This window comes from Desmodus rotundus, chromosome 11 (assembly GCF_022682495.2).
Source record: "Desmodus rotundus isolate HL8 chromosome 11, HLdesRot8A.1, whole genome shotgun sequence".
Classification (NCBI taxonomy): domain Eukaryota; kingdom Metazoa; phylum Chordata; class Mammalia; order Chiroptera; family Phyllostomidae; genus Desmodus; species Desmodus rotundus.
Window position 1 is genome coordinate 29,935,188 of NC_071397.1, and position 25,880 is coordinate 29,961,067.

The following is a 25,880-nucleotide window of genomic DNA, read 5'->3' on the forward strand; positions in this document are numbered from 1 at the left end:
ACTTGCCCTGCAGCCCTTAAAGGGCTCAGTAGATCCCTCCACCTCCATCTCTACCTCGGCCAAACTGAGCGTGAACCCGCCCACCCCACCACCATCCACCAGAGACAGCGGCCTGACTAAGGCACGCAGTGCACTGCTGCTCCTTACTTTCCCGGAGCGGGCGACACAGCCTCGGTCCGTGGGGGCAGGGCTAAGCGTGCAGCGGCCATCAAATGCCTGCACGTCCCGGGAATGCACATCACTCAGGAAAAGAATCAGAAATGGGCAACAGGCTTCTTAGTGGCCTAACGCCCCTCTGCCGGCCCTGCGGTTCTGGAAGCGGTCTGGCCTTGCAGCTGTGGTCCTGCCCCGGACTGCCCACAGACTGCTTCAGGGACGGTCACACTGCACTGGCCTGAGGGGCACGTCCCAGTCGGTCCCCACACCCTGCCCTGAAAGTTACCACGTGACACATCAAATCGCTCTGAGAAGATCCCGCACGTTTCTTTCTCATACAAAACATCCACGCATTGAAAGCACGACACGTAAATTGCAGCGGCTCCAAAGTGGCAAGAAGGTTATTCCCTCCCTTTTCTTGCAGTTTTATATTCATAAAACAAAGTAAAACGTCATCGGTTTTGGTGTGTTCTTTCTGCTCTGGGGGTCACGTGATCCGGGCTGCACTGAGGTCCATTACCGCACAGTCTGCAGAGAACGGGGTCGCCGACCTATCAACCCAGGCAAATCCCTGGTCACCAAACAGCGAAAGAAAGAAGGCCTGGTGCAACTGCTCTGTCCAAGAGCCTGGGAAAGAGAGCTTCAGTCCCTGTCTAGTGTGATCCCTTCACCGCCTTCAGTTTAATAGGCATCATTTATAATACTTTTAGAAAAGATTTTATGTATTTTTTAGAGAGAGTGGAATGGAAGGAGAAAGAGAGGGAGAGAAACACCAATCAGCTGCCTCTCACACACCCCCAACTGGGACCTGGCCTGCAACCCAGGCGTGTGCCCTGACCGGGAATGGAACTGGCAACCTTTCAGTGTGCAGGAGGATGCCCAAGGCCCTGAGCCACACCAGTCAGGCTATCATACTTTTGAAAAGGTTTGCCTGGTCAGCCAGCAGTGGGGACAGGGACTCTGGCGCAGGGCAATCCCTCACCCACTCTAACACTGGGGTGTTCACAGGTCCACGAGGGACATGCACTGGGGGTGGAGTGGACAGCAGGGCAGTTGTGGCTGCATCCTGCTTGAGGTGGGGGTGGGGGCACCCACAATTACAGTCCAGGATGTTACACCAGGTGGTAAGGGTTCTTCTGGTGCAGCAGTACGGGGGCTCTTAACTATAGAGATTAAAAACGAGGCCGGGGGGCTGTCTGTCTGGGGTGCCTGCAAAGACTTGCCGGAGGAAGTGAGTTTAAACTGAGCACTAACGGATGAGCAGGGCCGACCTACGGAAAGGACTTTGCAGGCACAGGCATCTGTGCAGGCCCCAAGGTGAAGGATGTACGGGGTGAACTGTGGGAGCAGGCATCCTCAAAGATGAGCAGAGGGGAGTCGGGTGGGTGGGGGTGGGGTGGAGTGGGAGCAGCAGGCAGGACTCTGCTGCCATGCTGAGGAGGGGTCCTTTACCCTAACTGCCTAGGGACGAGGGACTGGCAAGATCTGGTGTGCAGTCCTGAATGATTCCTCCTGCCTCTCAGCAGGCGGGGGCTGGGGAGGGCAGTGGTGGACGCAGGAAACCCAGGTGGGCCGTCTGCGGGTCCTTTCCTCATCTCAGCCATTCCAAGCTCCACAGCCCTCCATGAGGACGGCATACCCACAACGAATGCAGAGTCTGGAAACTTCAGTCAAGGAATGTGATCTTTCTTCCTGATGTGCAGATTCCTATTTTTAGACAACTGGTATTCTGGTTAACAGAATGTTCTAATTACCCAAGATAACCACATTTCCTGCACTTAGTTACACCTCAGATAGTACAACAAATCACGCCAATTAAAGTGAAACCAAAATTAAGTTTACCATTATCTGTCATCACCATAACAGACACCAGTGTCACAAAGGTCTTAACTTCGGATGGTTCATGGGCAGAATCTGACATGGCTTCTTAGAAGCCGATAAATGCCTACCAGCTACTGTGTGAGGCCTGTTGCACAACAGCCGCTCCCCTCTGCAGCCTCGTCTCCCCCCAAACGGAACCTCCTCGATCTTTTCGCGGATCGAACTTCCACTCCCTCTTTGCTCTTTCGGAGACTTCCCTCGGCTGGGTTTGCTGATCTTTTAGCCCTCTGGAGTTCAGGCCCTTCACTCTTCCTTGTACCCCTTGTTCCTGGGAACAGTCCGCAAGGTCCCGGCTGCTCTCAGCCATCCCAACGCCGCCATGCGTGCTGTGCCCTCACACTTTCATGTTGCCAAGCACTTCTTCCTCCCCGTCTTCGAGACGGGGCTCCCACAGCTGAAATTGCGACTCACCCGCCTCTGCTTTCCAGGGACTGTTGTCACCTGTCCACCCCAACACCCCCCTAGTTGGGCCTCGTCCCGTCCCTGGCTCCTCCTCCTGCAGCCACTTTAAATGACTGCTCCCTGGAAGCAATCCAAGGTCATGACAGAGTGTCCATGCGGAGAGCTCACCCACTCCTAGGGTGCCGACACACCTACCACGTCCAGCGGGCTCCGGGCCAGGACACCCAGAGTCCTCCTAGACTTCTCATCCCTCCGGAAGGCACACGGGAGAAACTGCCTTAGCACTTTACAATGTCTCATTTCTGTCAGTCATGAAAGAGTCCACGGACAAGGCTCAAGGTGACCCTGAGGCATCAGGAGACATCACTTAAATGTACCCTTTGCTTAGGTGAATGAAAGCATCAGTACAATGAGGAGTGTTTCCATTATGCTAATGAGGTGGCTCTTGGTGGGCCCCTAGATCAGTTCAGGATGGGGGCTGGTTACCAGAAAAACCAAACATGATTAGAGGGTGGGAACTCAGGGCCATCCTGACCTCTGGGGATGGAAGCTAGAGATGGAGTTCAATCACAAGGCCTTTGATTTAACCAATCATACCTCTGTAAAGAAGCCCCAATAAATACTCGACACATGAGAGATCAATGCAACTTCTGGGTACTGAACTCTTTAAAGTACTGGGAGGTTGATGCACCCGGATTCCCTAAAGGCACAGAACCCTGGGTTCTCTCCCACACCTCACTGCACATGTCTTTTCATTTGCCTGGTCCTGACTTGTGTCTTTTGCATTAGAAATGTAATAGTAAGTAGAGCACTATTCTGAGCTTTGTCAGTCCTTGTAGCATATTATCGAACCTGTGAGGGTTGTGGGAAACATCAAGTTTATAGTCAGTTCGTCAGAAGTACAGGTGGCCTGGGGAACCCCACAGTGTGGGCGGTGTCTAAAGTAAGGGCAGTTTTCCTTGTTGGGGACCATACCCTCCAGCTTGCGGGGTCTGTGCTGACTCTGGGTGGTCAGTTCCAGAGCTGAGCTGCAGTAGACCCCGCTGGATTTTTACTGGAATACAGTCCCTATCGTGTGCCAGGCACCCAACGGGAAGCTGCATATACCACCGTTAGAGGAGCACAGGGCCCTGCCTCACCTCCTAGAGGTAAGAATAAGGAGCAGGCAAGTGTTGAGAATTCAAAGGAAACACCTCAGTCTTAAGTTCTGAATTTGAACAAATCTATAACTCCTAGAGAAGCTGAACGTTAAGCTTGGTTCTTTCAAGCCATGGTTCTTATTGACTGCTCCCCCCACCCACCCCCCTCCGCCCACAGAAGTGGACAAAGTCAGTCTCACTTCAAAGTAACTCCCTGACCTCAAAATGGAGCTAAAAACTTGGTGGGCAGTTTTTTAGTCAACAAGAACTAGCTAGTGGGCAGGTGCCCGAGGGGTAGGAATGAAGACTGTGGGAGGTGCAGACGAGCACAAATTCTCTGGGGCCTCCCTGGCTGGGCAGAACAGCACGGCCATTGACCGACTGCAAAGCCAGCTGCACGCTGCTGCTGGGCCCGGGGTGCCTCCGGTGCTTGCTTTCCATCATGTGGATGGCTATCTTCATTCTTTTTTCCATAATCATTAGAAAGTTTTTTAAAAATTTTCTCCCAGTGCAACAGAAATAATCTTGACTTCTGCCACAAACCTGCCTACAAGATAATTTCAGAACAATGTTTCCTCATCTGAGAGCAAAAATAGCATCTGCAAAGTCCAACATGGCCGAATACAGACATAGGGTCAAACTCCATGACTGACTGGAACATTATAGTCCTGACGTCTTATATTCAAATAAGCTTCTGTGACTTCACAGAGATACAACCAGGACAGACTCTGAGGGGCTTCTACTGAATGTGCCCAAACCTGTAAAACAAGATGGCTGTGGAAATGCTAACACTGTGGCCCTTTAAGTTTCATGTTTTTAATCAGCTAGTGAGAATCCAAGAGACCCCAGCTCACTCAACTCTCTCAGACCGCTTTCCAAGCAGTGCTTCTCCGACCGCCCTGGGCGAGGCAGGGCGTGGGCTCCCAGCTTCCTTCTCTCTTTCTAGACACTGTGTGTATGTTTGTGCATGTTGCCTGAACACGAGGTGGGAAGTACTGTTTGTACACGAAGGTCCAGGAGGTCTCCTCCCTCTTCTCACACAGAAGGCATGAGTCTTATGTGGAAGCTTAAGTAAAGCTGCGAATTTTCAAGATTTAGAATCAGAACAAACTGCCTCAAAATCAGAATCATTAATTTATCAACCAAATCACTCTCACTTGAAGGCTCCCAAAAACATCAATATCACTAATTTACTGAAAACTAATTTGCAAAGCAAGTTTGTGTGTGGAGTGAAGAAAATAATTTAGTGTGGCAAAAGTCGTCTTCTTAGAGACAGAAAGTTATTCCTACTTTAAAACAAAGATAACTAATATAAAACAAGCAAATCATTCATATTTTATGTCTTCTATTATGTTTGAAAATATATTGAAATAGCCCTGGCTGGTGTGGCTTTAGTAGATTGAGTGCTGGCCTGTGAACCAAAGGGTCACTAGTTCGATTCCCAGTCTAGGGCACACGCCTGGGTTGTAGGCCAGGTCCCCAGTGGGGGATGTGTGAGAAACAACACACACTGATGTTTCTCTCCCTCTCTTTCTCCCTCCCTCCCCCTCTCTAAAAATAAATAAATAAAATCTTCATTAGAAAAAAGAAAATATATTGAAATGTTTAGAAAAACCCAAACATCAGCCATGCCATGGAGAAAAGTTTTCCAGAGATTCTGGCAGGAAAAGAGCGTCAAATAATTTGTCATAGGCAGGCCTAATGCACAAAACCTATCTGCCCTTCTTAATTTTAGAAATATCTATTTGGATCCAAATTCTGGGGGAATCAGTGCAAATATTTTCAAGGATTTCTTGGGTACTTAACATCTACACTAAGTCCATAAAGCAAAATCCCAGAAGACTCATCCAGGTGGCCCTGACCTTGATGTTACCTTGCAGGGCTCTGGGCAGAGGTCCTGCGTGTAAGGAGACGTGTCTGGGAAGTTCATGTTGAAGGCTCTGGGGAAGGTAAGAACCAAACACCTGCCAGCCAGCTGCGTCAGTGGTCACATGCCTCACTTCGAGTCTCAGCAGCTGGGCTTTTCTCTGGGCTTCCCAGGGCGGGAAGCTGGGAGAAGAAGACTGCATCAGAGAGGACCTCAGTGGCCACTCATGTCACTGCTTCATTCTACACATGAGGAAAGCACGTCCCAGAGAAGCGACAGACTTTGTCTGGTGATCGTCGAGTTTTCTGTTCAAGGTCACACACATGTTCAACTGGCAGGAATCCTGATTCTCAAAGACACGATATGGTCAGCCTTGTATTTTCAGGGCCACAAAGTCAGACTTGAGCAAAGGCCTCTGCTGAGAACCCCCGGGACCCTCCAAGTCTGTTTGGCCTGCCTCTCTGTGTGCCTTCAGGTAAATGCTTTGGGTGAGATGCCAGCTCTGCTCTGGGGCCGCAAGAACTGAGGACCAAAGCATAAGGCTGGGGTTAAAAGACAGATGGGGCCGGCAGGAAGCAGAGAGGAGGGGCCTGGGAGAGGGTAAGAGATCTAGACCGTCCTTGGAGTTAGACACAATGACACAGTCCCACCAAACTGGCACTTGGAAAATGTATGTTCGACACTGAGTAAAAATATTCCAGTTCGTCTTCTCCTCTGACACAGCACAACAGACCCTCCACGCTGCCATCCACAGGAGCTTCCCCCAACAGCTCACCCTCCTGGTATTCTTCCTAAGCTTGCTTCCTCGAACTTGCAGTATCATCGGAATAACAGTGATGAACCCAGTTCAGAACAGGCTTCGTCCCAGCGGAGTTCTGAGCAGAGGGATTCTGACTGCAGTAAAAAGCCCGTACGAAAGACTGGCCAAGCACAGGCTGACAGACAGACAGAGCAGTGTTCCAGAGTTGAAGACTGATGAGATCAATTTTGAAGCTTTCCTGCCTTCATCTTCTGGGTTATAGATGTTGGTGATTTTTTTTATTTTGCCTCTAAGCATTATGTTTCAAACTGCATCTTTCCACAGTTATCACAGGCATCGTGTCATATAACCCACAGAAAATAAGTCACTCTATGATAAAGTAGCATGTTAGAATATGTGGTCTGCTACGGGTCTTATTTAATTCAATCGTTTGGTTAGGGAATAAAAATCTTTAAAGCACAGTTATGCTCAAAATTAATGAATGCTTGAAAAAACCAGCAGTCCAATTTTATATTTTAGCTAGTATCAATAAGTACTAAATTGATCAATAAGCATCAAATTGATTGTTTAGTCAATTTCTTATTTCTATTTTTTAACTTTCCTTTTATTGTTGACTCTATTACAGGCGCCCCCATTCCCCACCCCCTTTGCCCACCTCGGTAAGCATGTGATTCATTTTAAAAAACTGGACCTCCAGAGAGAGGAACCAAAGCGTAGGGGCCAGGCCCAGTTCTCACCACCGACTCCCCAGTGCCCAGCCCAATACCAGGCACACAAACATTTGTTGGACAGAAGGATGGCTGCATGGACAGGCGGCAACATGGGACAGAATGAACATGTTCTAGTCACCCCCCCAAAGTAAACTTCCACCTGAATTAACCAAAGAGCCTGTTTTGAAGGTTTAAATAGTTCATCTGCTGAATATGATGTGACCTAGAGTTTTAACCAAGGTGGCCTTTTCCAGCTTCCCTCATCTAATGCCCAGGGACAAATGGGAATGTCCGTCCGTAAGAACAATCAGGCAGAAGCAGTGTCACCATCCACACTCCTCACCTGCCATGTCGATGGCAAAGGGCCTGTCTGCTCTCCAGCCAGTGTACCAACCAACGACTTTGCCGTTTTCCACCAACGGACGTTCGTAGCGTCGCCCGCCGACCAGGCCCACTGGCCAGACTGAGACCTTGCGTGTGGTTCGCATCTGTAAAAAGGGGAAAGAGGCTTGGTTTCAGTTTCCTTAGGGAACAGAACTTGAAGGCAGGAAAAGAACGTGAGCCACAGAGCAGAAACGAGAAGGGGTGGGGAGTGTCCATTTCCAAAAGCTGACGGCTTCCAGACAGAACCCTCTGCTGGCAGAGTGCTGCCCAGTCAGTGTCCGTCTGCTCAGCCCTCAGCCCTGGGCCCCTCAGACCGAAACTAAGTGCAGTGGGTGTCAATATCTGAACACCACTTATGGGAAGCTGCACGGGACTGTCAACTGGTTCCCATTTGTTTCAAAGTTGAATCTTTTAAACAACTCTTTCTATCTTCGGAAGCGAGAGGGTTTAGTTCTCCCTTAGGAAACTTTATTCAGTAACAGTGAAAACTTTATCCAGAGGAGCCACAGGAGTTGCCTTTCTCTAAATTTTTCATTGTTTTAGACACACAGAAATCTTGGCTGGTGACATTAATAATGGGATCCACATACAGACAGACACCAGGCATCCTCCCGAGTGACAAAAAGAAAAACATACCCTAAACCTGCCTGTCTTTTACAGCAGTTGGGCCAAATTACTGAAACAAGCACCTTACCCAGGCAGCTGAAGTAGCTGGTCCTCTCCCAGTACACCTGTTGTACCTAGCGGAGTTCTGGTTGAAGACAGCCCTCAACTGAAAGTTATTTGCTGGATTTCTTTATGGGGAAAGACATGTTCACAAGAAAGCTTGATGATGCTGGGCAGCATTCTGGGGAAAAACCACCATCTTCTTCCTGGCATGTGTTGAGCGGGGCCATAGTCAGCCCACAAGGTGCTGTTGGCAATTAGAAAAAGGTGCCCCTTTCTCGGGCAGACGCACTCTAAGCTGGGGCCCAGGGCTTACTGGCCCAGCTGTCAACAGATCAGCTGGATTCCCGCTCTGCTCACCCTCTGCACGGGGTGCGTGCCAGGACAGGCATAACCTGCACAGCAGCGTGAGGTGGCGCTGTTGTTGAGGTAATTATAATCTCGACACCAATGTTACTTTTGTGTCATTTCTTTACTGTTCATTTCTACAGACCTGAATCATGATCAGTAACCAATGTTAAAACAATGATTATCAATCAAGGATTTTTTAATGAGAGAAAGGAAATTATATATTTGTGAAAGATTTTCAAATGCAATTCAAATGAAAAGTCAAATTATTAAAGAAAAAAATAATTGGATGCTCCCATTTGCCAAGCATCCCAAGTTATTTATTTATTACTATTCCACCTAATTCCAACAAGAGAACTTAAGGGGGAGTGCTCTAAGTAATGAAGATCTCTCTGGTCTTCCCCAAATCTGAAATCACTATTTTTAAAGTCTACCCATTTTCCAATTAATTAACCCCTGTTGTGTTGTGCCAGCTCACACTGACATATATGATGATTTTTTGAAAAAGTTCCACTGAGGTATAATGAAGGATACATTAACTGAAATGAGGAATAACTTACAGGAAATCAGCAGTATAGTAGATGAAACTGAGAGTAAAATCAGCAGTTTGGAATGTAAGGAAGCAAAAAACACCCACTCAGAACAGGGGGGAAGAAAGATGCAAAAAAATTAAATGAAGACACTATATGGAGCCCCTGAGACAACTTCAAGTGTACCCACATTTGCATCATGGGGGGCCCAGCAGGAGAGCAAGAAATTGTAAACCTATTTGAAAATATAATGACCGAAAACTTCCCAAAGTTGGTGAAGGAAATAGACATGTAATCCAGGAAGCACAGGGACTCCCAAACAAGATGACCGTAAAGAGGCCCACACCAAGACACATCATAATTAAAATGCCAAAGGTTAAAGACAGAGCAGAATCTTAAAAGCAGCAAGAGAACAGCAGTTATTTACCTACAAAAGAGTTCCCATAAGACTGTAAGCCGATTTCTCAAAAGAAATTTTGCAGGCCAGAGGGATTGGCAAGAAATATTCAAAGTGATAAAAAGTGAGGACCTACAACCAAGATTACTCTACCTAGCAAAGCTATCATTTAGAATCCAAAAACAGATGAAGAGCTTCCCAGACAAGAAGAAGCTAAAGAAGTTGATCACCACGATACTAGTATTACATGAAATATTAAAGGGTCTTCTTTAATATAAAGGAGGAGGAGAAGGAGATCAAAAATATGAACAATAAAATGTCAATAAATAGCCCTGGCTGGCGTGGCTCAGTGGATTGAGTGTCCACCTGCAAACTGAGAGATTGTTGGTTCAATTCCCAGTCAGGGCACATGCCTGGCTTGTGGGCCAGGTCTCCAGCTGGGGGTGAGAGGCAACTGATCCATGTATCTCTCCCCCTCTTTCTCCCTCCCTTCCCCTCTCTCCAAAATTAAATAAGTAAAATATTAAAAAAATAAAAAATACAGTGTCAGTAAGTACATATCAACAACTGAATCTAAACTATAAAATAAACAAAGAAGCAGGACTGAAACAGAATTACAGATACAGAGAGTGTTTTGATGGTTGCCAGATGGGAGGAGGGTTGGGGGGATGGGTGAAGAGGTGAGGGGACTAAGGAGTACAAATTGGCAGCTACAGAATATTCATGGGGATGTAAAGTACAGCATAGGGAATATAGTCAATAATATTCTAATAACTACGTATGGTGTCAGATGGGTGTGAGATTTATCAGGATAATCACTTAGCAAGTTATGTAATGTCTAATCACTGGGGTACACCTGAAACTAATATGATATTGCGTGTAAACTGTAACTGAAAAATTAAAAAAGTGATTTAAATAAAAAAAACAAAAATTAAAAAAATGAAAGTTCTACTGAGGTATAATTGACTGCAGGAAAGAATGAACAGTCCTGACACTATTATCTTTAGAAAGTCCTGCATGCCAGGCTGGCCCTTGGCTGGCATCGGAAAACCTAGCTTTTGAAGTAATCCCTACACTGATATAATTGTTTTGGCTGTCTAGGGTATTAAAACCTGCTTCCTTTGGGAATCCGAAATATTGGCGGGTAGGGGGGTGCCTACATGACTCCAATAAAAACCCTGACCCTGACCCTGGGCATAAACACTGCACACCGTGGCTACATTTCTGCTGGAGGGAAGGCGCGCTCCCCGTGACCCCTCCTGGGAGAGAGAGGACACTGGAAGCCTGCACACAGGGGCCTCCAGACCCTTGCTGATGTCCTTCCACCTCGCTGACCCGGCGGCTACGTATCCTTACTGTGTCACTGTGATAAGTGTTAGTCCTCAAATAATGTCATTTGGTTCAGCTTGGTTTAGTCATAACTTTGATGAGATGCTGTAGGAATGTAACGCTAGTTTATAGCAAAAGTGGTTTTCTTATACATGATTTTGCGTAGTCACAGAACCCATCAGAGATGTTCAGAGAGGACTTAATGCACAGCTAACTATATGCTGGGTGCTGTAAGTCCTAGTAAATGATCTACGACGGGTGGTCTTGGGACCCCTGAAAAAATGCAGTAAAATTGGATACATTTGGACATATGTATATATATAGTCGTGACACCATCATCACAGGAAGGTGATGCACGTCTCTATCACCCCCGGTTTCTCTGTGCCCTTTTATGAACCAACCCCCTCCAGGCCCTGTCCACACCCGACCCCTGGGCAACCACTGCTCTCCTTTCTACTACTACATATTAGTTTGCACTTCACAGAATGTCACAGGAATGGGATCATACAGTGTATGCTTTTTTTTTTTTAAGACTTGGCTTCCCTCGCTCAGCATAACTGTACGGGTACTCATCCACGCTGTGATGTGTGTCCGTACTTCGCTCCTTTGCATTGTCAGCGGCATTCTACTGCATGGATGCGCCACAGGTTTGTTGTTGTTTTTGATTTTTAAAAAGCCAGTCACCTGTTAATGGACAGTCGTTTCAAGCTTTTGGCTATTACGGATGAAGCTGCTATCATATTGTGTACAAGCCTATGCGGGCTGCTTTTTCCTGATAAATACACAAGACTGGAAGGGCTGGATCATGTGATGGGGATGCATTTAACTTTTTAAGAAACTGCTGACTGCTTTTCCAAAGTGGTTGTGCCCCTTTCACATTCCCAGCAGCACTTACGAGAGTTCCAGTCACCCCACATCCTCACCACACTTGGTATGGTCAGTGCGTAATTCTGGCCATTCTAATAGGTATTCATAGTACCTCACTGTGGTTTTAATGTGTATTTTTCTGATGACTAATGATGTTGAGTATCTTTTCATGTGCTTATTTGCCACCTGTATTTCTTCTTTGGTAAAATATTTGCTCAAATCTTTTGCCTATTTTTAAAAATGTACTGCTATTTCCTTATTATTGATGTTTGAGAGTTTTTAATATATTCTGCACACCGACATATAAACCCTCTCTCAGATATGTAAGTGTTTTCTCCCAGTCCGTGCCTCATCTTTTCATTCTCGTAACAGTGACTTTTGAGGAACAGAAGCTTTTAATGTTAACGAAGTCCAAGTCGCCAACTTGTTCTTTTATGGGCCACGCTGTCAGTGTCACAGCTGACATAGCTATGCCTAAGCCACGTCCCAGGTTTTCTACTCCTTTCTAGAAGTATTAGAGTTTTAGGTTTTACATTTAGACTATGATCTATTTGGGCTAATCCGCATACATGGCATGAGGGACTGACGGAAGCTGTTTTCTGCTTATGGAGATTCAGCTGTTCCAACTCTACCTAACTGTTCAGAATGGCTGGGCTGCCTTTGCTTCTTTGTCAAAAATCAGCTGTCCTATGAGTGTGAGTTTAGTTCTGGACATTCTCCTCTGATTTACTGGACTGCCTGGTGATTTTGATGCTAGTATCTTCACACTGTCTTGACTTACTATGGCTTTATGACAACTCTGGAAATCAGGCAGTGTTAGCCTTCCAAAAGTTGTTTTGACTGTTCTAACTCCTGTTCATTTCCGTGTGGGTCCCACAGTCAGTGGGTCCATTTCTCCACACGCGTTTGGTGAGAACTGACATCTTAGCCACACCGAGCCTTCTCACCCACGGACGTGATCTAGCTCTCCATTTACTGCGACCTTCCATTTCCCTCAGCAACGTTTTAGTGACTTAACCATTGAATCAATGATAGCATTTAGTGCTTTTGCAGCCTAGCTCTTCTCGATTGGTGGGGGAAAGACCCAGAAAATCCAGTAAAATTTTCACAGAAATACAGCTCTTTCCCAACTCCACCTTCAGACTCCTATTCCCTCCCACACTGCAGAAAATAAAATCATTCCGATTTTTTGGGTCTTAGATATAAAACAGGCCAAACACACTAAGAAACCAAGTTAAAACTAATACATATGTTTTTCCTTAAATTAACAAAATGGCCTTCTGGCACTGAAAGTAGTACTGTGTTCTTTTTTTGATATTTCCTTAAAATGTCTATGATTTTTCAGCTCACAAACTGCTTTTGCCTAGCTGTACTAAATCTTCAAATCTGTGAAACACTGGTAAGCAGACTCCATCTCAGACTTGGGTGTCCTCTTGCGAACGCACGGGCTGTGCCCTGCATATAGCAGGTGCCGAGAAATTCTCAGTACGTGTGTGAGCACCGGGTAGTAACCGCAACGTGGGCTACATGTCACAAACCATCAGTATGTGTCTGTGCTGTGCGAAGGACAAGCTCACGATCACACGGGAGAATAGGTAGTGAGGCAACAGAAGGCAAAACTATTTTTAAAATAGGAAGAGAGGAACTACCATTACGGGGAATATAATAAACCACAACTACGGGACCACTAGTAAGGAGACAATGAAAGGTTTCATGGCAGGCTTTTCCGTGCAAGTGAGGTCATGAGAGACACGTGGGATTGTGTCCACCCACGACAGGATGGCCTAGGGTTCTAGGTACTGAAAAGAAGCAAAGAAGCAAAACTTAGCATTTCTATGTCAGTTTCCTTTTAGAAAAAAGGTTTTGCTTTGCACACTCCAAATTTCTGAGAGGATCTCGGAACTAACATTTGTTCACGCTTTTCTCCCCCCCAGAATGTCATGGTGTTAGAGGTGAAGTGATGACTATTTGAGTGCAAGTGGAGTGGCTGGATTCCGTTTCCAAGTATGCTAAATAAAAAAGTTTGCCATTTAGAGGGTCTGAAACTTCAGACACATTCAGATGCTCTGGCCTTGTTCGCACTGTTCCGAGACTCCGTGTGGACTGCTTCACCCCGAATCAGCCACACAGCCCCTCAGAACACGAGCACAGTACTATATAGAGAGGCCAGACATTTCCAAGGAAAATAGCACCGCTATTTACAGAACATCTTCACTTCACCCCCGGGACCCTTCCTTTGCTGTGTGTCCTTTTCTCTGTAAGGGTTCCTTGGCAGCCACATGCTTTTGGGAGAGGGGTGAAAACTTAACAGTGACCGTCCCTGTTAAAAGTAAAACCTTTTCACATAACTTAAATATTCTTGGTATTTAAAAGATTTGTTACTTTCTTAACATAAAATAGCAGTTAGGTAACAGGCACAACTTCAGGTGCCTGGTGTGAGCTCCGATCTGAAATCAAAGAGGAAAGCGCTGGATAGTAAAATAAAGAGGAAGCAGCCCACATATTTTTGTAAGAGTCACAAACAGGTCGGACCCCCGAAGGCATTCTCTTCCTATTCATTCAATGCCACACTCTGTCATTCATTCCTCCCGCCTGGATGTGCTTCGCAATGCTAACCAGTCACAATCTCTTCCAGCAGTCACTTCCATACACCCAATGGCTAAAAAGGACATAAAAGATACATTTGGGGCCCTGGTCAGGTAGCTCAGTTGGTTAGAGCATCATCTTGATATACCAAGGTTGTGGGTTCGACCCCTGGTCCGCGTACAGGCAAGAATCAACCGATGAATGCATAAATAAGTGGAACAACAAATCAATGTTTCCCCCTCTCTCTCCCCCTTTCCTTTCTCTCTAAAAATCAATAAAAAACAATTTTAAAGATACATTTGGTACATTTCTACACTCCTCTGGACTAAATGCCACTTAAACCATCAGAGGGCAGGTGGTGCAAAAGAAGGGCACAGGTACCCACTGTGCGCTCTTGGTGTCTGGTGGCCCTTAGCACAACCAGCTCCGGTTTCTTTAGCCAACCTTATTCCTGGAGCTTTAAGCTACATCCTTTTGGTCCCTCCTTGAGAGATGGCGAACAGCCAGCTCCAGGGACTGCAAAACTTCAGATCACACATTCGTGATCATAATGCCTTTCGAGTAAAACAAAATGTTAAACAGATGCCTTCAGCTTCCTTGAAGACATGACATTAGGTGAAGTCTTATTTTATTTTTTCGAAAGGGAAATGAATAAAGTTCTTGATCTTCTGAAATTTAAAATGCTATAGGCAACCTCAGGGATTATAATTTCAATAAAGAATATTATACTCGGTATCCTGCTTTTTAACCTAATAATTTCAGAGGAAAAAAGCAAACCCACCCCCAAATCCAACAGGCTCCAGTGAATGAAAGGAAAGAGCAGTACAAATATGATGGAGGAATACAGGGGCGATGACCGTGAGCCGGGCGGGGTCCTTCCCAACTTCACCGTCCATAGACATCTGATGTTTCCCAACAAGAAGCTACATCTGCATGATCCAATATACCGTGATTTTCGTTGGAGCAAGTCTGGAAATTAATGTCATGCCTGCTCTTTCTCTTGCTTGCATCTGCCCCTGAATGACTTCACCATCCATTTCCTTCAAGTAATTGTTACCCAGCTCATGCTATTTGTTCCAGTGTCCTTCACATGACTTTATATTGCCCTGGACTTTTGTGGGTTTTTTTTTTCCTGCCTGTTTTGATTTCTACATACCACCATCCACAGCATGAACTTTTGAGGTACATAAGCTAATTACTTTAAAGGAGTTGAGCCTTCTAGAAAGCAGAAATGTTGCTCATGTTATATTCTCAACCCCTCTCCTATGTCATTGGATAGAAGATAGAGTATAACGTTTCTTCCATTCCTCCTGTATTTTTTCACTAAATATCTACCATGTACCCAATGTGTGCCCCATGCTGTGCTGCGCCAGTCCCTGAGCACGGCAGACGTGGTCCTTGACTACAAAGCCAACGTTCTGGGGTGGGGGGTGGGGGAGGGAGCAACGATACAACTAACTGCAAAATTAGTTACATAAGTGCTATGCAGGGAAGGGCTGTTAGGGCCCGTGCTGCTGCTGCTGCTGCTGCTGTGAGAACAGCTGCAGAGAATCGGACACGATCTGGGGCTTTCTGACACTTCCTTGAGGACATCAGTGAGCTATGCCGACAGCATGAGTAGCATTAACCAATGTGGACAGAAGGCCCAAAGCCTTCCAGGAAGAAAGGAACTCAAATGCTACAGGCCGTTCTGACTGGTGTGATGTGGTATCTCACTGCAGTTTTATATACATCTCTCTGATGATTAGGGACATTAAGCATGTTTTCATATGTCTGTTGGCCCTCTGTATGCCCCCCTTGGAGAAGTGTCTATTCAGGTCCTTTGCCCATTTTTATAAATTTTTTATTTTAATTTTTTTCCTTTGCCCATTTTTAAATTGAGTTGTTAGTTTTCTTGGTGTTGAGTTTTATAAGTTCTTTCTAAATTTTGGATTTTAACCCCTTATCACATGTATCGGCAAATATGTTCTCCCATTCTGTGGGTTGTCTTTTTATTTTGTTGATGTTTTCCTTTTCTGTACAAAACCTTTTTAGTTTGATGTAGTCCCATTTGTTTATTTTTTTCTTTTGTTTCTCTTGCCTGGGGAGATATAGCTGAAAAAATATTACTGTGAGCAATGTCCAAAATTTTGCTGCCTATCTTTTCTTCTATGATTTCTATGGTTTGGGGTCTAACATTTAAGTCTTTAATCCATTGGCTATAATCAATAAATCAACAACAAGTGCTGATGAGGATGTGGAGAAAGGGGAACCCTTTTGCATTCTTGGAGGGAATGCAGATTGGTGCAGCCACTGTGGAAAGCAGTATGGAGACACCTCAAAAAATTAAAAATGGAACTGCCTTTTGATCCTGTGATCCCACTTCTGAGAATACATCCAAAGGAACCCAAAACACTCATTCAAAAGAGCATAGGCACCCCTATGTTCACTGCAGCATTATTTACAATCTCCAAGATATAGAGGCAGCCCAAGTGTCCATCCATAGATGAGTGGATAAAACAACTATGGCACATTTACAAAATGGAATACTACTTGGCTATAAAAAAGAAGAAAGTTTTACCCTTTGCGACAGTTTGGATGGACCTAAAGAACATTATGGTAAGTGAAATAAGCCAGTCGGAGAAAGACAAATACCATATGATCTCACTCATATGTGGAGTACAATGAACAAACTGAACCAACAAGGAAAATGGGGACAGACTCATTGATAGACAGCAGGATGACAGCTAAGGGTGGAGGGAAGGGGAGGAGGTGGAGGGACTGAGCAAAAAAAAAAAAAAGGACTCATGGACAACAGTGTGGTGATTTCAGGGGGGAGGGAGGGAGTATTATGAGACTAAATGGTAATGGAAAAAATACAATAAAAAAAACTTTAAAAAATGCTACAAGCCCATGACAGGAGCATTTCACTGCATTCCTTAATTTAAAAGAAGACCCACTATGGTTGGTGGATGCTGCAGCCAGGTTCCTCACTGTTGGAGTGAGAACTCACAGGTAAGGAAAAGAGAAGGCTAGAATGAGCCCTGTGTTATGGAATAGAGTTGGCGAAGTCAGCATGAACTCATGTTTAGCTTAATACAGAGATAGTTATAGCTATACTTATAGGTACATATATACACGTGGGTTTGTATACACATGCATGTCCTTGCTCTGTCAGCTGAGAGGCATGGAAGCGATGGCACTCCAGTAGCAACGAGCCCACCTCGTTAGTACCCGCGTCTTGGTTTCTAACACCTTGTTCTAAAAATAAAAAGGGACCAGAACTACCATATTTTTTGGACTATAAGACACACACCACCAAATTTGGGAGGAAGATGGGAGTGCGTCTTATAGTCCGAATGTAGCTTACCTGGCTCACTGGGGGAGGGGAGCAGTGGCAGAGTGGGGTTTCTTTTCCTATTTTCCTCGTCTAAGACCTAGGTGCATCTTATGGTCCGGTGTGTCTTATAGTCCAAAAAATACGGTACTTGAAGTAGTTGATTCTACTTCAAGTATATGACCCTGGGGTATCTTTAGAGATAGAAGGAAGGAAGGGCACCAAAACCTGAAGACAAACAAAACTCCGCACAGTGGCGGGCATGTAAAAGGCCCACAGGAGTCCACTGAACGGGCCCCAAATGGCCAAAACTGGAACAATTTGAGCAACACGATAAAGTAGTAGTGGATTACCACCTAAAGTCTAAAATAAGTACTGAATACTAATACAACCTAAAGTCTATAATTAAATGATTGAATAAATAAGCAAACAGGAAATAGACAAATCTCCCACGCAGAAGAATTCCAGATAATGTACGTAGATAGCCCTCACCCCGCCCAGGAAGGTTGAGCACGGCTCCCCACTCCTTCAGTGTGGGCTGCACATGGTGATTTCCTTCCAGAGAGAACAGTATGGGGGGTGAGGGGTAACTTCACGTGACGAACCCTGATAGGCCCACCTCAGCCAGATGATCACGGGTAAGATGAGAAATCATGTTGGCAGTATGTGCCCTTGATACCATGTGCTGAGAATGTCACTTTACGTCTGTGATCTTCTCCCCCCAAACCCATATCCCGATTCCAATCATGAGAAAAAACTCAGAATCATGCCAACAGAGGGACATGCCACAATATACCTGACCCAGCACTGCTCAAAGCGGCCCGGGTCATCGACAACAAGAAAAATCTGACACTGTCACAGCCAAGAGGAACCTATGGAGACGTGACAATTAAATGTAATGCGGTACCCAGAGCAGGATCCTGGAACAGAGGACATCTGAATAAAGAATAGACCTTAGTTAAATATCAATTCATTAATTATAATACACATACCACACTAACGTCAAATGTTAGTAACAGGGACACTGGGTGTGGGGTATATGGGAACTTTTTAGCAACAGCTCAGTTTTTTCATAAATCCAAAACTGCTTTAAAAATAAAGTCTATTATTAAAAAAAGAAATCCCTTTAAAAAGTGCCCAAGGTGATCATTCCTTGTCTCTCCACCTTGCAGGTATGACACAGACCTAATCTCTAGTCTGAGGTCAATGTGTCACTCGCTTTCTATGCTCTTATTTAGTGTGTGACCAGGAGTCACAAGCTGGAGCTTTTGGCCACACGTGGCCCTAGAGGAAACTTTGGTTTGGCCTGCAGGTTTTGAGTTTTAAATTGAAACGTATTAAAAATCCAAAGATTTCAGGTCTCTCTGAAAATTTGGCAAACGAGGCTTGCACCCCACCACCACAACCGTGGACCGAGAGGCTCGGTCCCTTTGGGCAGAGCCAGCCCTGCCCAGTTTGCCACAGTCCCTAGAGCTGAGTCTACGGGCTGATCACCATTCATAACTAGCTTGTGCTGGCATGGGAGGTATTCCTCTCTCCAAAGTGGGAATTGAAAACACACCAAATGGGTCATGCACTTCAAGAAAGCCAGGAGGCAACATTGTTGTGTGTGTAGAAATCAGGAATGTTCCTGCAACTTTAATATGTAAAGTATCAAAGACACAATTAGAAAGAAGAAGAACCATGAGAAATATAGGGGAAAGGGACACATATGAAAATAAGTCAGGTTGAAGTTTTAGTCCTTTAAATTTTTTTGTTTTATTTTTAATTTTTGATTTTAGAGAGAGGGGAAGGGAAGGAAAAAGAGAAGAAGACAAACATCGATGTGAAAGAAAAACATCAATCAGTTGCCTTCACTGACCAGGACCGAACCTGCAACCCAAGCATGTGCCCTGCCTGGGAATCAAACCGGTGACCTTTCAGTTTGCGGGGTGATGCTCAACCAAATGAGCCACACCAGCCAGGGCAGTCCTTTAAGTTTTAATACAAATAATGTAGTACTGCTTCCACATGGCCAGCTTTACTTAATTATATCACTTGCTCGAAGACAGACGAGTTTGTGAATCCGGGCACAGACTGTCTCAGAAGAGCTCGCTCGGGCTCTCTGCTCATTAAAAATTACAGTAGTCAAGACAATGTGGTACTAATATAAAGACAGACATTTAGATAAATGGAAAAGGTTAGAGAGCTCAGAAATAATCCTTCCCACAGACAGCTGGTTGATCTTTTTTTTTTTTTTTTTTTTTAGCTAAGATGCCATGGCAATTAAATGGGGGAAAGGTGAGTCTTCTTAATGCATAGTACTGGAACAAATGGACATCTATGTGTGTGTGAGAGAGAGGGACAGGAGGGAACTTTGAGCCCTACATCTCACAGTATTCATAAAACATGAACTTCAAATGGAATCATGGATCTGAGCACAGAAACTAGTTATAACATTTGTAGAATAAAATACAGGAGAAACTCCTGTGATCTCAGGGTAGGCAAAAATTCCTTAGGTAGGACCTAAAAATATGAACCCTAAAAAAATTCCACAAACTAGGCTTACTCACAATGAAATTTTCTACTCTCCAAAAGACACTGTTAAAAAAAATTAGAGTAAGTCACCAATGAGAGAAAATATCCCAATACATGTATCTGACTGAAGAACTGCATTCAGAATACACAGAAAATTCTTACAGCTCAATAAAAAACCTAACACATGAGTAGCATTACCCATTGTGGACAATTAAAAATGGGCCAAAGATCTGAATGAACACTTCAACAGAGAAAAATAAATAACCCATCAGCACATGAAAAGATATTCTAGGTGTCCAACCCATGGCCTGAGGACCACATGCGACCCAGGATAGCTGTGAATGTGGCCCAAAGCAAAATTGTAAATTTACCTAAAACTCTTTTTTTTTTGCTCATCTGTTTTCATTAGTGTTTGTGTATTTAATGAACAGCCCAAGACATCTCTTCTTCTTCCAGTGTGGCCCAGAGACACCAAAAGGTTGGACACCCTGTTACATCATCAGTCACTATGCGAATTAAAACCACAATAAAATACCACGACACACATACTGGAATGGCTAAATCTAAAAGGCTGACAATGCCCAGTGAGGATGAGGACGTGGAGTAACTGTGTCTCTTATACGTCCCTGCTGGAAATACAAAATGATAGAACCATTGGAACACAATTTAGCGGTTTCTTATAAACTTAGAATATATACTTACCATATGACCCAGGAATTACATTTCTAAGTATCTCCCCAAGAGAAATGAAAGCATGTGCCCACAGAAAAACATGTGCCTGAATGTTCACAGTAGTTTTACACTTCATGACAGTCATAACCTGGAAACAGCCCAAGTGTAGCTCAAGGGTAAACAGATAAACAAATTGTGCTATATCCACTCAATAGATGCCTACTCTGCAATAAATAGTTATGAACTACTGATAGCCATTATAACATGAGTGAATCTCAAAAATACAATGCTGAGTGAGAGAGAAACCAGACAAAAGGCTACATATTGTATTACGTCACTTTTGTATGTGAAATTCAAGAATAGGCAAACTTATCTATGGTGACAAAGAGCAGATTAGAGGCCGTAAGCAGTTAAAACTGACAGGACAATAGTTATACGGGTGTATGTGGTGTTGGCTGATATTTAGCAAACTCTACACTTAAATACATACATGTTATGGTAGGTGAATTTTACCTCTATGAGATAATTTAAAACAAAAACAAAATAATGAGGAGGTTTCAATATGAACTCATGATTAAAGAGCCTGGAAATGTTAACAGCCCAGCAGCCATAAAAACACCTCACACCCAGGTCTTGGTTTGTAAATACTGTTCTCCGCCAGAAGGAATCAGGGCTCCTTGGGGAAGCGCTGATTCCAGGTCTGGCACAGGTGAATTGTGGGTAAATTATGTTTCCTTCCCCAGAGAGCAGAGAAGTGCTTGCAGATAAACAAGGACGTGTGCAATAAAGACAGAAGCTGGTCTGAAGGGTTGTGGCCAAACCACGAGCAATTTGAGCATCAAAAGAATGGCAAATGCTAGATTAAAACACACCGGGTGTAAAAAGGGACCCACAGACCATGGTTATAGGTAGGGGTGTGTGAGAGAAGCTGCTCTCAAAGAAGGATGCCAGCTAATAAGTGTAGAAGGAATGATACAATAAGAAAATCACCATTTTATGCTCCCAATGTAATAACTAATTCAAGTAAAAAGAGTCCTTTGATGCTAGAATGCTTGGGGGAAAGCTGTTGGGAAACAAGATATTCACATTGTCTCAGGGTATTGATCTATGGGTTATATATTAATCACAAAAGAAAAATGTGGCCCTGTTTGGTGTGGCTCAGTGGATTGTACACTGGCCTGTGAACTGAAAGGTTATGAGTTCCATTCCCAGTCAGGGCACATGCCTGAGTTGTGGGTCAGGGTCCCAGGTGGGGGTGCATGAGAGGCAACCACACATTGGTGTTTCTATCCCTCTTTCTCTCTTCCTTCCTTTCTCTCTAAAAATAAGTAAATGGCCCTGGTTGGTGTAGCTTAGCGGATTGAGTGCTGGCCTGCAAACCAAAGGGTCACCAGTTCGATTCCCAGCCAGGGCACATGCCTGGGTTGCAGGCCAGGTCCCCAGTAGGGGGCGTGTGAGAGGCAACCACACACTGATGTTTCTCTCTTCTTTCTCCCTCCCTTCGCCTGTATCTAAAAATAAATAAATAAAATATTTTAAAAAATGAAAGAAAAATGTGTTTTACAGTAGAGATTTGGCAGTTACTACCTTAACCAGTGGCCAAGCTTGGTGGCACCATCTACAATGTGACCTAACAAGAAACTGTGGCACCGCGCCGGGTGCAGGATGGGGAAGACAACACCATGTATGTGGTGTCCTTGCTAAGGAGGCTTGGCCTGGATACAGTCAGGAGGAAACGTAGTTGCTGGGGAGACCGAACATCTAACTGCAATTTCTGTGTGTGTGAACTCATCACAGCCAAACCTATACACTACTTGATTTCCATTTTATTCCAAGCTTCTAGGGAAGTAGGTACTGTTACAGAAAAGAACTCCAGCCTAAGAGTATAATACTAAGGTGACAATATTAGACAAGAGAAGATGCTCACTACTTGGGAGGTCCTCTCACCCCCACAAGCCGTCCTCTTTCTCACCATCTATGCTAAAATACAGTCCAAAAAAATTCAAATAAGCTTCATCTATTGTACTGTCCCCTTTATAGTTGTATTTACTATAGTAAATTTGATGTTTATTGAAAATATGAACATAATTAACTAATTGACAATGACCATGTTGATCTTCATTTGTATATCAAGAAGGCAAATTTTACATATAATCAAATGTATAGTTAGGTTTGCATAAAACATTCGCACATTAGCTTGCTAAGAAAACTTGTTCCCTTTGCTGCACATTCCCCCAAAGGGTTCGAGAGTTCTTCGGTGGCAGTGAGCACGCTACCGTCCCTGTGGCCATGTGTGCAGCACGTAAAGGAAGCCTTTGCCCGAATGCACAGCTCGCGGAGCACGCGCATCCGGAGCTCTGGACCCCATCGGACGCCTGGTCTCATCAGTCCCTAGTCTGTGCGCGCAGGGACAGGCAGACTCAGACACAAAGAAGTTAACCCACTTCGAGAAAAGTTATAAATTAATACCACAGACTTGGTATTAAAAATGGATATGGTCTCGAACATGTCTGCTGGTGTCATGCGTGTGCATGCGCACACGCGTGTGTGTAGAGGGGGAGCCTTGGGGGGCCTGTGTTAGCTTGTTCCACCCCTTCCCATCACTGTGTGGGGGGTGGCGGCGTTCACCGCAGAGGTGCCCAGTCTGTTTTCCCGAATGAGTGCTGACCCCAAAGACCTCGATCCAGTTTGCTCAGTACTGTGTGAGGAAACTCAAATTCCTTCCTTTCTGTTTCTTAATTTCTCCCCATGAAAACCAACTACAGTCATCCCCTCTTACCCACGGTCTCGGGTTCCATGGTTTCAGTTACCTGTAGTCAACCACAGACCCAAACAGTTAAAGGAAAATTCCAGAAACGAACACTTCATGAGTTGTAAACCGCACACAGCTCTGAGTGGTGTAACGTCCTCTGCCCCGCCTGGGACTGAATCATCCCCCGCGGAGTGTCTGCCCTGCACACCCCGGCCTGTCAGTCACGTGGTAGCTGCCTGGGTTACCCAGACCCACCGTGGTGGCGTGCCAGTGAACTTATTTTCCTTTCATGATGAACTCAAAGCCCAGAGCGGTGATGCTGGCGGTTCGGATATGCCACAGAGGAGCTGTAAAGCGCTCCCTTTAAGGGAAAAGGTGAAAGTTTGGTGCCATCTGTGGTTTCAGGCACCTACTGGGGGTCTTGGGACATATCCCTCTTGGACAAGGGGGACTGCTGTACCCATCTCCCCTTCTGAGAGAGAACAGTGGGGGAAAGATGTTTTTCAAATGCTCAGATAGTCTTAAAAGATGTTGTTTAATGATCCATTTTCATCTTGAGGTGTAATATTCAGGGGCATTGAAGAGATCATACCTGCCCTCCTCACCACACACACACACACACACACACAGCATTCTCTTAAAACAGATTTTGAGAGATACACACAATCCCACTTATTCCCCAGGCAACGAGATACAACCATTCTTTTCACAGAAATATAATATAATAATAAAATATTCTTTGCTTTCTTACTCTTCAATCCTGTACCTATTCCATTTAAGATCTTTATACCTTTGGGTTTCTTTCCCAGTATTTAATTAACATATAATATTACTCCAAAAGGAATTTAAGGCAATTTAAAGAGATGCATAGATAAAAGAAAATTGAACAAAGGTAACTGATAATGACTAGCTTTCCTACACCAGAAAATATCATGGAAAACAACCCTACCGAAGCAAGAGCAAATATGCAATGCCAGGCACAAACTTACTGAGCAAAGTGCGGGAACCATATGAAGAGAGTCGCAAACGTGACTAAGGACTGGCAATGGCGTGGACGGGGACAGAGACTGGCTACGGCAGAGACTGCCCACTCATCATCTGCTCTCTGCTCCTCCCTACTAGCTGGGCCTTGGGTTAGTTCAGGAGGTGACCAGAATTCCCCACCCCACCCCACAACAGGACTGAGGAGACCCTCCTCCAACGCTAGGGGTAAATCCTCACCTGTCAGTGACTAGTTTAAGTGTTGGCAGTTCTGGTCTTTAGAGGAAGTGTGCTGGGCTGCTCCTGACAAAGCTTCCCTCGCTCCTGAGGAACCCCCAAAGTCCTTCCACCTTAGCACACAGCTGTGTCTAGATGTGATGGCTGGAACTGCAGCAGCTATTTCATGACCAGGAGGAGGGCAGTGGAGGGCAAAGTTTGACATTCTGAACATGACAGCATGGAGAGAGAAAGATTCCGGGCCCCTGACGGCCCATCGAGTTGCCAAGTCAGCCAACCCTGAAGCCTGCTCTATGTCTGCACTTCTGGAGACGGAATTGTGGCTCCTCTTCCCAGGCTCACAGAAGACTCCACATCCTAGCGTCCCTGCAGCTGTGATGGAGTCGGATGGCTGATTGCAGCCGTGGCGCACAGGCGGAAAGCAAATCGGCCAGTTCCAAGTCTGGTCTTCAAAAGCAACCTGTACCACCCTCTGGCCCTCCTCCCTCACTAAAGTGACCTCACAAGCCATCATTACAGACAGTGTAGTGACAAGAGGAAGTCCTGGGGTGTCTGAGTCACCAGCTCTGTGCAGGGGAGTCACCAACCCCCAGTGAAATTTGCAGGACCAATCAATACGCTTCTCAGATGTCAGTGTTTGCCTGCTACAGTGGTCAATATTAATTATTCTGCTAATAAATTAGTGAGATAACTGTCTATCTGGCTTAAACATAAATAAATATACCGGTATATATGTTGGGGTTTTGTAACATGTACCCAAAAGCTTCCTGTGTGTTACAGTGTCCATCTTCTTGGACCAGAAGTCTCAAAAGGGTATAGGATTCTCCACAGGTGTGCCCGAAGTGAAGCTCCCGGACAGTAGCTCCCAGGGACATCGTTTTCCTGAACTGTAAGTCTGGTTCAGTGCTGTAACAGCCTTAACTGCTGAACCAGGGAAAAGTGTGGCAGGGTTTTATGAAGGTAAACCAAGGGCATCTAACAAAGACATGAGCCTGAAAGGAGAAGGGGTCGGAGGGGGGCGGGGAGCAGCGACATCCTCCCGGGGGTTAGTCCTGGGAGCAGAGGCGCTGGGCATCTGTGTGCAAGGGTGTACTCGGACCGAACCCACGAGAATGCAGACACTTTCCACTGTGATAGGGTCTTTGACTAAGTAGTTTATTTGAGCAGCAGGATGAGAATTTTAATTTTTTTCACCAACTAATAAAGCACTAGAATGCTATGGTGATCAATACAGCATAGTACGTCATGGCAAACTGTAATTTTCCAAATAAAGAGAGGATTTATGAGAATTCCAATCTGAAGAAAAAGTTGCACAGTGAGAAGCAGTGGATGAGAGACGCACACACAGCAATAAAACTCCATCTGTAAATCACAGAACAGCAT

At 45.1% G+C, this 25,880-nt stretch overlaps 1 protein-coding gene across 1 annotated transcript in view; it reads right to left on the reverse strand.

Annotated features, from left to right (window-relative positions):
• B3GAT2 (beta-1,3-glucuronyltransferase 2) overlaps window positions 1–25,880 on the reverse strand; it is a 68,793-nt gene that overhangs the window by 22,798 nt on the left and 20,115 nt on the right. The window contains exon 2 of the mRNA XM_024576668.3: window positions 7,259–7,403. Coding sequence (XP_024432436.2) covers window positions 7,259–7,403 — 145 coding nt within the window. The remainder of the gene's footprint in view (window positions 1–7,258; window positions 7,404–25,880) is intronic.